This window comes from Bubalus kerabau, chromosome 16 (genome assembly GCF_029407905.1).
Source record: "Bubalus kerabau isolate K-KA32 ecotype Philippines breed swamp buffalo chromosome 16, PCC_UOA_SB_1v2, whole genome shotgun sequence".
Classification (NCBI taxonomy): Eukaryota; Metazoa; Chordata; class Mammalia; order Artiodactyla; family Bovidae; genus Bubalus; species Bubalus kerabau.
In genome coordinates, this window is record NC_073639.1 from 66,207,074 (window position 1) to 66,220,504 (window position 13,431).

Genomic DNA, 13,431 nt, shown 5'->3' on the forward strand with positions numbered 1-13,431 from the left:
ATTTATCTCATTAGCTGAAACATGAACGAGCTAATGCTTGGTGGTGCTGACCCACTAGCCCAAAGTCAACAACACTCAGCATTGACTGAGTGCTTGTTTGTGTGCTAACCGTCCTGTTCGGGAGTAAGATTGTTGTGAGCATAGTAGTAAACTGAAGGCCAGAGATTAATTTGCTCAGGGTTGCAGCTAGTGAATTGTGGAGCTGGAATTTGAACGTGGCCATTCTCACTGGAGAGCTCAGCCCTTACTGAGTTTGGATTCTGCAGCCCCACTGCCTTTTGTGCAACATTATTTATATTACCAAGGTTTAGGATTTTACAGCTGTTAGAAACTTTGCCTATGACCTCAGCTTTTGCCGATGCTGTTGAGGGTAGAAGCGGACAGGGTGATTAATTGTGAAATTATGGTAGGTTGAAATTCTGTTTTTGATGTCTCTGTATGTAATGGCTAGTTGTTTAGTCGAATGTCTTTAGAGTGCTTCTCTTTACTCATAAATTGGTAAGTTTGGGTATTGCAGTTTTGGTTTTTGAAAACCATCTTGAGTTTCTCAGAATGCCTACTTTATTGTTTTCTCCTTTCACTAAAATTATTCTCTTGTACTTTGTGGTTCTGAACAGATTTTGTATTCCCATGTGACTTGGTGAGCTCCAGTGCTTTCTTCTACCATTATTATTTTAAAATGTTTTGTGTAGAGTTGGAAGTGATGGTCAGATATGGCACTTAATAAATTTTTATAGGATGCAGGAATTGTAAAATAAAAATAGAGAAGTTTCAAAGAAAAAATACCTCTGTAGTCTTTAGAATACACACATACTTGTATGGCATGAGATCCATTCTAATCTTTGTTACTGAGTTACGGTCTTTTTTTTTTTTTTGCATACTTATTTTTAAAATTGTATTGGGGTATAGTTGATTTCCAGTGTTGTGTTTGTTTCAGGTGTACAGCAGAGTGACTCGGTGACACGTGTATTCATGCTTTTTAGGCTTTTCTCATATAGGGTGTCACAGAGTGTTGAGTGGGGTCCCCGTGCTACACAGTAGTCCTTGTTGGCTGCTGACTTGCAGTCTTGCTCTAGCCTGAATCGTGTGTAACCTATTTCCTAGCTGTGTTTCCTGAATGATAATCACTTCTTTGGTGCTTTAGGATGTTTCCCTTCCATGTGTGGCCAGACTCCAGGTAATTATTTTGCTATAGTTCGTTATTAAAACTTCGCAAGTCTTCACATGATTGTTCTATATATTCTGAACCTTCTGTTGGGTGGTGTTAGCTCAGTGAGTCTTGTCCTGTTTCGCCCCAAGAGTGACAGGGTGTCTTGGTGAGTGAATATTATCTTTTCTTTCTGTAGAAAAGTCACTTGGCACAACCTGTAGTCTTCTGTTCTGAAATCTTGACCGTTTAAAAAGCTCTTAGACTTTGAGATTCTAAAAACATTTTAAGCTTAGAAAGACATGTTAATGCACAGAAAAGTCCTAGAAGCATGCACAGAGTAGAGGGCTGTGTGTGCGTAGGGCAAGATTACAAGACTAATAATTCTTTTCCTGTTATACCTGTATGAATCACTTTTTTTTCACTATGACTATTATTTTTATTATTTAAAAATTAACTGAAAAAAGTCCAATTTGATCACAGGAAGCCATCACTAATCATTGGTTCCTTGAATATCCTGTTGTGGTCACTTTGTATGTATGTATCTCTTTCTCCCGCATTGTAAAAGGATAAGTCTGAATACCGTGTGGGAAGTAGGTTTAAAAGGAACAGATGCAGGATGGAAGGCCATCAGTTCGAAGGCATTATTTGTTTTTAAGTTCAGCTTCACCACCCCCCATCTTGCACGTTAGGTATTTAACAAAGGATTGTTGATTAAAAGAAGTTTCACCTACAATTTGTGTTCTTGGTAAAAGCAAGACTTCTGTTCTCAAGCATTTAGGATTTTTAAGCAAAGGACATTGTAATTTGAAAATGGAGCTGTCTTGTATTCGGTCTTTTTCTAAATTTGGAGCAATATCTTGACTAGTCTCCGAAGTCCTTGTAGGAAGTGAAAACAGTACAGGTTGTCAATTTCAGCTACTCTGGAAGGTTTAAAAGCATTTGCAAGGACACCTAATTTAAAGGCTTTCCTTTTTATTTGTGAGACTGATCCCTTTTCTATTGTCAGTATTCGTAAGTATGATTGGACTTACGATTCTTAAGGATGTTGGTCCCAGGGCTTCTCTACAGGGCCAGTAGACAGTAGGCCTGTATGTGTCGGGGCCTACTGCCGTCTGTCTGCACCTGCAGGGAAGGGGAGCTTCTGTTGGCCGTATTACCCAGGAACGGAGCTAGCTCATTCGTTCAGTAGATTTTGATAGTCTTACCAGTGGTTTAACCCAGTGTTTCCCAGATTTCTATCATTCTTTTATCCAATCTGATGATTTTAGCTATATTATAATATCATCTGTACTATTAATTACTTAATATTTTTCTCTAAGTTGACTGTTAAATTTATTTAAAAATAATTTGTATTATTGGGCTTCCCTGGAGGTTCAGTGGTAAATCATCTGCCTGCCAGTTCTGGAGATGCAGGTTTAATCCCTGGGTCAGGAAGATCCACTGGAGGAGGTATTCTTGCTTGGGAAGTCCCGTGGGCAGAGGAGCCTGACAGACTACAGTCCATGGGGTTACAGAAGAATTGGACACGACTTAGTGACAGGGCTTCCCTGATAGCTCAGTTGGTAAAGAATGCGCCTGCAATTCAGGAAACCCGGGTTCGATTCCTGGGTTGGGAAGATCCCCTGGAGGAGGGAAAGACTACCCACTCCAGTATTCTGGCCTGAAGAATTCATGGACTGTATAGTCCGTGGTGTTGCAAAGAGTTAGACACGACTGAGTGACCTTCATTTCACTTCACTTAGTTACTGCTGCTGCTAAGTCACTTCAGTCATGTCCTACTCTGTGCGACCCCATAGACGGCAGCCCACCAGGCTCCCCCGTCCCTGGGATTCTCCAAGCAAGAACACTGGAGTGGGTTGCCATTTCCTTCTCCAATGCATAAAAGTGAAAAGTGAAAGGGAAGTCGCTCAGTCATGTCTGACTCTTAGCGACCCCATGGACTGCAGCCCACCAGGCTCCTCTGTCCATGGGATTTACCAGGCAAGAGTACTGGAGTGGGGTGCCATTGCCTTCTCCGCACTTAGTGACTAAACAACAACAAATCTTTATTGTTACTGTTAGGGGAAAATCTGTCACTTGCCCTGAGAAAGCAAACCATAAGAATAAGTACATACAATGAAAACAAAACAATGTTATTAAAGTCTTAAATTTTTTTTTGTTGAACCAGTGGCATGTAGGATCTTAGTTCCCTAACCAGGAATTGAACCTGTGCCCCCTGCAGTGCAAGCACAGAGTCTTGACCACTGGCCCGCCAGGGAAGTCCCTTGACTAGTTTCTGATAGTTGTGAAACTCTCAATCTGAGACCTGTTGCTTCTCTGTTTGAAAAAAATGCGGGGGGGCGGGGGGGGACATTAGCAAATTCTAAAGAAGTGACAGGGAAATGCTAAATTGAGTATCTCCTTAATATAAAGAAAATATTAGAAGTCAACTTTCTCACTGTGTTATCTAGTACTGCCTACAGAGATCACCTAAAAACAGAGTAGTTGGAGTGATAACTATGCTTTGAAAAACACTGCTTTAACTGACACATCATCTTACTTCCTATGCCCGATTTGTGGATGGCTGACTGGCTTACTCTCATTAAGTGAACCATACCAGTCCTCATGGTCAAGCCACAATTACCCTTGAGTAAGCTTTTAAAAAGACTTAAAAAAATAGACTTAGGATATCATTTTTCTTGGCCTTTTTTCACCAAATGCTACATAATTTATATTACAAAGTCAGTGATGTAAAATGGAAATAAACATTTCCCAAAGTCAGTGATATAAAATGGAAATAAACATTTCCCAAAGACTCAGCAACCAATTAATCAGTAGGCTTCCAGGAAGGGGGAGCCTGACAGCAGGCTGAATGTGGTGGGGTGTCTTAGTTAAAATTCTTTTGGGTTCAAGGAGCAGAAACCCTTTGACACAAGCTCAAGTAGAAGGAGGTTGTTTATAAACCCTTATGGGAGCCTAGGGCAGGAATGCAGTGTTCTGGAGCCTGATGGAAACTGGAAGGCTGTCAAGATCTGAAGCTTCTTTCTCAAACACTTGTCTCTGCTGCTCTTATCTGTTTGTGTCTATTCTCTTCTCTGCTAGGTTCTTCAAGCCTTTTTTTTTTTTTAATGTGCTTATTCATCACTTATGCAGGGCCCAAATGCTGGCTGAAGATAAAGTAGGGAGAGGTTGTTTGCTTAATCAGCACTGCCCCCTATCTCCCCCCCCCCCACCCCCGCATCTATTTTTTTATAAAGGTAACTGACATTATTCTTTTATAAATGTTACATGAATGAAGAGCTAAGAGATTACTCCCTTTTTCACTCCCCATTAACCAATTTGCATCTCCCAAGGCTCCTTCCTGGAGAAGGAAATGGCAACCCATTTCAGTGTTCTTGCTTGGAGAATCCCAGGAACAGAGGAGCCTGGTAGGCTGCCGTCTGTGGGGTCGCACAGAGTCGGACACGACTGAAGTGACTTAGCAGCAAGGCTCCTTCCAGATGGAAATTCTGGACCTGCCCCAGATAATCTCAAACTGGAAATATTTATTGCCTTCCAAATGGAGTTCTACATAGCTTTCTGACTCTAGGTTTCAGCATTGCAGTTATAGATTACCAGGTTTACCCAGCTTGGGTCAAATGTCCACTCTATTGGGCTTCAGTTATGTGATCTAGACATGCTCATCTAATTCTACCCCTTCAGCAGAGTCTGTGGAAACCATTCCCAGGGAAGAGGGCAAGGGTACAGCATATTAATATATCAGAGCCTTGTCAATAACAGAGAGGAAAAGTTAAATATCCTTGTAGTCCTAACCTCTGGTCTGATCCGTTTACGGGGCGATCCTCAGAGCTGGGGTTTCACCAAAGATACCTATTCTTTGAGAAGGCTTCAAGATGTGGTCCATGAACCTGGAGTCTTACAGGATTGAGTCAGACATAACTTAGAACTCACTCTGCATGAGACCAACACCAGGTTATTAGAAAGAGAAGATATCATTTATTGAACTGAAACGTCTCTCAGATATTCTATAAGGACAAATGGTGGCCTGTCGGCTGAACTAAGAATTTAAGAAAACTGGTATTAGGTATTCAAGCCAAGATTTTGTGTGCTTTTAAATTTCTGTGATTTCGCTCTACCTGAGTATTAAATCTTTGGTCTTTTTTAGATTGAGATTCCTCCAGAGTAAGTCTTCTTAATCATTGTACCTAGCATTATTGGTGCTTATTGGTATTAAGTGCATTGAAGAAAGACTAGAGATGAAACTCATGTGTTCATGTGGTTGTTTTTTAAAAGTTGTGGCAAAGTATTCATTGGAGAAAACTTGAAGCTGCCAGGTAAAATGATAGTGGGTTTCTGTTATTTGGCCTTGAGCCACCAGGGCCGAAGATGATTTTGAGTTGTCTTTGCCTCCTCTCTCCCTGTTGCTAACTTGGGACCTTGAGGAGCAAAGAGGGACCAGTTGTAGTAGATTATGAACTAGCTTGTGTTCAGCCATCTTTCTGTGTTCTGAATCAGCAGCTACCACCCTATTTCCCATTTATAACACTTCTTACTTTCCTTTTCTAGAAATGAATCTTTGCTTTTATTGGATAAATATTTTTCAAGTTAATCAGCTTTGTTTTTCTAGAGCGGTTTTTCCTATTCACCCACACACCCCGCTCTTCTCCGGGCAGTTTCCCGTGTTACTAACATTGCACTGGTGTGCGTTTGCTACAGTTGCTGAGCCAATGTAATGTGTTATTGTTAACTCCCTAGTTTACTAGTTTACATTAGAGTTCATTCTGTATGTTGCACATTCTGTGGGTTTTGACAAATGAATAATTGACACATACCATCATTACAGCATCGTATAGTTTCACTGCTCTGAAAAATCCCTGCTCTCCGATTATTCATCCTTCCCTCGGCTCCTGGCATCCACCGACTGTTCCACTGTGCCTATAATTTTTGCTTTCTCAGGCTGTTACATGCTTGGAATCATATAGTATGTCACTTTGTCATACTGCCTTCATTCTCTTGGCAGTGTGCATTTAAGAGTCCTCTGTTTTTTTCCTTTGACTTGCTAGCTTATTTGTTTTTATCACTGAATAATATTTCATTGTATGGATGGATGTTCCACAGTTTTTTTAATCCATTTGCCTACCAAAGGACACTTTGGTTCCTTCCAATTTGTTGCAATTATGTACAAAGCTGCTGTAAACATTTATGTGCGGATTTTTGTGTGAAAGTAAGTGTTCATCTCCTTTGGGTAGATAACAAGGAGCTGGATCATATGGTTCGAGTATGTTTAGTTTTTTAAGAAACAGCCTGTCTTCCAAGGTGGCAGTGCCATTTTTGCGTTCCCACCGACAGTGAATAAGAGTTGCTTTTGTTCCCTGTCCTCACCAGCATTTGGTCCATAGATTAATTTGAGTTGTTCGCGTTTTGTCTGTTCCCATGCTGATTTGGGACCTCGATGAGCCAAGAGGGACCTGGTGGTAGTAGTAGTAGGCTGTAGCCTGGTCAGCGTTTAGTCATCTTCCTGTATATAGAATTAACATCTACCACTGTTGCCCATTTAACACACTTCTCATTTTCTTTTAGATCCTCTCATTTGGAAATTAATCTTTGGTTTTATTCTACTTTTGAATAATAATTGATTGCTTTTCTTCCTTAACAAAATTTTATAGCAAGTCTCCATATTCCTTGAGTTTGGGAATGGATGCATAGGTTAGGGAACTTAGGCAATTTTTCTTCAAAGTCAGTGCTAGTTTCTGTTTCAACTAACGTATATGAAAGAACTGTTTTTCCTACCTTGTCTACTCCTAATATTGTTGGATTTAATTTGCCACCCCTGTTACTGTCTCTCTTTTTTTCCCCCAGCAAATTATTCTTAACTCTGTGGCATAATAAGTACACAGTACACATTTTATTGAGGGAACGTGGTCCATTTGGTAGATTTGAAGTTTGAGTATAATAAACTGTTTTCTTAGATATTTTAATTTTTGTGTGACTAAATCCATTTGTTTGGCATAGGTAAAAATATTAGTGTTATCTGTCATCTAAATACATTTGGTCTTGAGTCTTCATTAAGGACTAGTATAACTGGATTATATTGCTTTTGGATGAGAAATGACTGTAACAAAATATAAGATTGGGTTCTGGACCATCCTGGCTGTTTAGAGTTCATATCACTCCGTGACATTTTTAAATACCAAATTAGGACACTTTTTGAAATATCTGATACTAGCCTATGCATTTTTCATATTTGTTGTTGAAGGAATATAATGACCCTAACTTCTGTTTTCATAGATTATCTTGATAATGGTAATAATAAAATGGCAATTCAGCAAGCAGATAAGTTGTTGAAAAAGCATAAAGATCTTCATTGTGCTAAGGTACGTTCATTTGCCTTCGAGTTACTTATATTGGTGGGTTATATATTGTAATCTTTAAAGGGAAAGGTGTTTCATTAATCTCTTTAGTGCCTGTGTTTTTCAGAGTATTTCTTAGGCCATATATTTTCCTGATCCCTTAAATGCCATAAATAGTATTTAATTAAAAGCTCACTGCTGTTTTCTTTGGACATGACTCCTCTAATTTAATTATTCTGTTTTCACAGGGTCCCTTTAAGGGGTGTTGTACGTTTTTTTTGTTTTGCTTTGTGCATTCTTAATATGACTGAAATAGGAAAGAATCTTTATTTGCTGATATTTTTAGTAAAATAGTTGATTTGCAACCTAGGCGTATCTTATAATTTACCTTGTGCTTTCAAATTGCCTTTCTTTGGTTCACATTTCCTTTTCTGTCCTTTAAAAGCAGTTTTGTCTTTTCTCTCAGGTGTTAAAGGCAATTGGTTTACAGAGAACTGGAAAGCAAGAGGAAGCTTTCATCTTGGCACAGGAGGTGGCCGCTCTTGAACCCACAGATGACAACTCGCTGCAGGCACTGACTATTCTTTACCGGGAGATGCACCGACGTACGTTTCTTTCTTTCCACTGTTTTTAAAACTGTGCTTAATTTTTTGGATATTTCTGGTTGACTTCTATATTTGTCTAATTTATTTACCACTTATGATTTGATGGATGACAGCAAGTAAACTGATGCATTGATCATGGCCTGCAAAGGCTGTGGACAGAGTGGCTATTTTGCACATATTAGGATCCTTGAATTGGAATGAAGATTTGAATTTCATTTATGACATTTTTATTTGCTAAATGAAAGAGTTGCTTTTTCCCCACTTTAAAAAAATATGTATTTTTGGCTGTGCTGGGTCTCTGTTGCTGCTTCGGTGGTTCTTCTCCAGTTGGGGTGAGCGGGGACTGCTCTCTGGTGCAGTGCGCAGGCTTCTCGTTGTGGTGGCTTCTCGTGTTGCAGAGCACGGGCTTCAGTACTGCAGCTCCTGGGCTCTAGAGCACAGGCTCGAGCATGTGGCACGTGGGCTTAGTTGTTTTGAGGCATGTGGGGTCTTCCCGGATTAGGGATCAAACCTGGGTCTCCTTATTGGCAGCTGGATTCTTTACCACTGAGCCACCAGGGAAGCCCCTTTTCCCACTTTTTATTATGGAAAATTTCAAACATAGAAACAGAATAACATAATAAACCCCACTGTGCCCATTACTCACCTTCAGCAATTAGTGACACATGGTCAACTTTAATCTATACCCCTCTGCCTGCCAGATTATTTCTGACGATATCCTAGGTAGCGTACAGTTTCATCTGTAGATAAAGTTTTTCCTTGTTGATTTCTTAAATGTTTTGTTATGAGATACATATCTTTAATAATACATGTTATAGAACAGTATGTTTTATGTAACACACTAGAACATTTGATGTGAGGTAAATGAACATTCATAAACCTACCACCCAGCTTAAGGAATGCGAGCATTATTAGTACAGGCATACCTTGGATATATCATGGGTTTGGTTTCACATTAGAGTGAATATTGCAATAAAGTGAGTCACATGAATTTTTTCCCCAGTTCTCTCAACCTTTATGGAATTAAAGAGAGTTAGAGTCTTCGTCTGGGTTAGGCTTTGGCTTAAAGGAATATCGTGGCTAGTTTGATTGTCTACCCAGATCACTAAAACCATGTCAGCAATAAGGCTGTTTGACTTTCTTATCATTTATATGTTCACTGGAATAATACTTTTTTTTAGGGGAGGGCTGTACCTCTTGGCTTGTGGGATCTGATTCCCCATCCAGGGAATTCCCTGGAGTAGTACTTTTAATTTCCTTCAAGAACTTTTCCTGTGCATTTACAACTTGGCTAACTGGCACAGGAGGCCTTCCTTTCAGCCTGTCTTGGCTTTCTACATGCCTTTCTCACTAAGCTTAGTCATTTCTAGCTTTTGATTTAAAGTGCCAGTCATGTGACTCTTCCTTTCACTAGAGGCTGTTGTAGGGTTATTAACTGGCCTCATTTCAATATTGTGTCTCAAAGAATAGGGAGGCCTGAGGAGAGGGAGATAGACAGGAACAGCTAGATAATGGAGCAGTCAGAACACAACAAACATTTGTTGATTGTTCAAGGTCTTATATGGGTATGATTTGTGGTGCTCTCAAACAATTCCAGTAGTAACTTCAAAGACCACTGGTTGAACTTGCCTAGTTGTCCAGTGGTTAAGAATCTGTCTGCCAATGCATGGGTCGCAAGTTTGATCCTTGGTTTGGGAAGATTCCACATGTTGCAGGCAACTAAGCTTGTGTGCCTTAGAGCTGGTGCTTTGCAGTTGGAGAAGCCACCACAATGAGGAGCCCATGAACTGCAACTAGAGAGTAGCTTTCAGTCCCCACTACTAAAGAAAGCCCATGATCAGCAACAAAGACCCAGCACAGCCAAATAAATTAATAGACTAAAAAAAAATCACTGGTCATAAATCACTATAACTTTATAATAATGAAAAAGTTTGAAATATTGTAAGAATTACCAAAAAGGTAACACAGTGACACAAAGGGAGCAAATGCTGTTGGAAAAATTATAGATTTGTTTAGACACAGGGTTGCCGCAAAATCCTCAATGTGTAAAACACACAGTATCTGCAAATCACAGTAAAGGGAAGTGCAATAAAAAAATGAGGCATGCCTGCGATTAGAGGACTTCCTGTCTGTCCTTTGTCAATCTCATTTCCCCTTTAACTTTGTAAGAGGGATTTGCTATCCTGAATATTTTTTTAAATTCTCTTGCTTTTCTTTAAAAATATTTTCACATTTGTTTTTCTAAGCAATACATTGCTAGTTTTGCTTATTCTTGGACTTAATGTAAATGGCCTCATACTGTACATCTTCTGTAACTTGTACTTTTCACCTAATATCCAAGTGCTTGTAGTTAATTCACGCTCTCTGCCACAAAATACTTTTTTGGGTGAGTACACTAGAATCTAGGAATGGAGGTGTTAGGTCATAGGGTGTAGGTTCAGCTTAAAGATAAACATGATGTCAGCTTGCTTCTAAATTTACCCTCCCACTAGCAGTGTATAAGAGATCTAGTTGCTTCACATCTTTGTCATTGGTGTTCTTAGACTTAAAAATTTTTTGCCATCAAACCATCATGTTGTGCTCCTAAAAATATACAGTTTTTGTCAATTATTTCTCAGTAAAACTGGAAAAAGACAATTTTTTTGCCAACCTAGCAGGCAGAAAATGTTATTTTATAGTTTAGTTTTGTTTTTCATTCTTATAAAAGATTAAAACTTAAGAATTGAGGTATATCTGATTATTTAGGGATTATGTCAGTTTAGTGCTATGGATTCTCTCCTAGCGTTAAAAAAAAAAAAAAATATCCTACAAGTATTGGTTGAAAGTTTTTCTATGACAAGTAGTGTACTAGAATCATAAAGGAAAGGTATTCTTTCTGCTCTCATGTTACTCATAGTCTATAAGGAAAAATAGATAGATAGTATATTGCATTATATATTAATACATTGTATAAGAAAGTTATTTAAAAGATTTAAAAGTGGCAGAAGGAAGCAGTGATCAAACTGAGGTGGAGGAGCAGAGATGGTGTCAGAAAAGGGATTACATTTGAACTTACATAGTTTCTGGCAGCGTGCATGGATGTGCGTGTGCTACTTCTTCTCTGACTCTTTATGACCGCATCAGCTATAGCCCCTCAGGCTCCTCTGTCCATGGAATTTTCCAGGCAACAGTACTGGAGCAGGTTGCCAATTGCTTCTCCAGAGGATCTTCCCTACCCAGGGATCAAACACACATCTCCTGCCTTGGCAAGTGGATTCTTTACTGCTGTGCCCCCTGGGAAGCCCTGTTCCTGGCAAGAGGGGATTACATTTGAACTGGGTCTTAAGTGATGTTCTCTCAGTAGAAAAGAGAGGAAAGGGGAATCCAGGCAGGGGAAACAATGTGAATTCATGGAGATACGATACAGCGCAGGGAATCTCGTAGAACTACAGATATTTTGATGTAGCTGGAGCATAAAGTGTCAGGCGGAAGGAATTTGGAAGAAGACAGAAAGGCTAGATAGATCCTGGAGAGTCTTATATGTTGTAAATGTCATTGGGGGGCTGACCTAGTCCATTCTTTATTGAAAACACCTGAGCAAGGGAAGAATGATGATCAGGTGAGGCAAAGCAGATATTTCTTCTTCTTTAATGATAGGAGACATCTGTTTCCTCCAAATAGGAAAAAAAAATTGCTGCTAAGATTTGTTACACATCAGTAATTAAAATCCTGTTTCTCTTCGTCTTAGCGGAGTTAGTCACAAAACTTTATGAGGCAGCTGTGAAGAAGGTTCCCAATAGTGAGGAATATCACTCTCACCTCTTCATGGCCTATGCCAGAGTGGGCGAATACAAGAAAATGCAACAGGTAACTTGATACCCAAACCTCCTGGGCTGTGGGATTTTCACTGAAAGCCTTTTACTGTGGTTTAACTGCACTTGTGTGTGTGTGTGTCTGCACATGTATGCTTGCGTACATGTATAGGAGTCAATCTCTGTATTTGTGCGTGTGGATCAACCAGATATTTGTGTGTGTGTTTTAAAGATGAACCAACTATTCAGATTCTTTAACTGATTTATTTGGGAAATGTGATTGTTCTTTTGTGGCCTAATGTATGTTTTTTTTGGTTCTAGTAAGAACAATCTAAAGGACAACCTTTAGATTGTCCCACTGCATCAGATCGCTGGTATATTTTCAGAAAATGGGCAGAAATCTCAGAGCAATAACTGAACAGACTAGAAAAATTAGCTTTAAAAGTTTACATCTATTTTGTAAATTCAACTGTGTATATAGCCTGCTAAGATTTTTAAATCCACAGGCAGGGTAAAAAATCCATGTTGCTTGGGATGCGTTTTTTCCCCCCCTGGATGTAGCTTCTCCTTCTCTGCTAGTTAGCACATTTTTCGTGTTCCTTGTATACCTGTGAAGGTGCCTCATTTGGATATGTTGGGGCTGATACGTGAGTAAAACTGGCATCCCAGAGAAATGAAATTTGCCCAGTTAAGCTCATAAAGGTTTATGATGTCAAGCTAGAATTTTTTAAAGAAATGCTTTGTGGATATAATATGTTTTGAAGGCAGATATTTCCTACTTGGGTTTTTATTTGGTCTTATTTACTTGAAATATCAGGCTTCCCAAGTGGTTCAGTGGTAAAGAACCTGCCTGCCAATGCAGGATCTCCTGCAGGAGACGCTGGTTTGATCCCTGGTCAGGAAGATCCTCTGGGGAAGGAAATGGCAACCCACTTCAGTATTCTTGCCTGGAGAATCCCATGGACAGAGGAGCCTGGTGGGCTACAGTCCATGGGGTTGCAAAAGAGCTGGACACAACCCGAGCAACTAACACTTTCACTTGAAGTATCAAACTGTAACACTAGATAAACAGGGAAGGTGGAAGATACTGTATTAAGATAAATCCTTTAAATATCAGTCTTTGTATTCACCTTGGCAAGTTTTTAAACTGGAAGAATTTTGGGGGTCCCAAATATAATTCTTTGAAGAAATTTTATCATTTTTATTTATTGTTGGAATATATTCTCAGGAAAAGTATTCAGAAATTATAATTTTTTTCTGTTGTAAAATGGGTGTATTTTTAAAATTGATAACACATATACATGTAAATCTTAGTATCATTTTTACTTCTAGGAATATGTTTTAAGTAAAGCATATTAAATATACATTAATATGGACGCAGATAAAGAAATTACAGTTCGCCTATATGGTAGAAAAACTGCAACACCTCATTCTCACTCCCTGCACCCATGCGTGGTACTATGTGTCTTTATTTGTTCACATAGAAAGATAACCCAGTAGTGATTGAAGAGAGCAGGTTGTAAAATGGCCTTCTCCCACTCCTCTCCCATCCACCT

At 39.3% G+C, this 13,431-nt stretch overlaps 1 protein-coding gene across 3 annotated transcripts in view; it reads left to right on the forward strand.

Moving 5' to 3' along the window:
* Positions 1-13,431, forward strand: part of NAA25 (N-alpha-acetyltransferase 25, NatB auxiliary subunit) — a 174,884-nt gene that overhangs the window by 2,296 nt on the left and 159,157 nt on the right. For all 3 annotated transcript variants that reach the window (XR_008703548.1, XM_055550488.1, XM_055550487.1), the window contains exons 2-4: positions 7,418-7,503; positions 7,946-8,084; positions 11,812-11,930. Coding sequence is in view for 2 of the 3 variants with exons in the window: in XM_055550488.1 (XP_055406463.1) it covers positions 7,418-7,503; positions 7,946-8,084; positions 11,812-11,930 (344 nt within the window). In the remaining variant the exon portion in view is untranslated. The remainder of the gene's footprint in view (positions 1-7,417; positions 7,504-7,945; positions 8,085-11,811; positions 11,931-13,431) is intronic.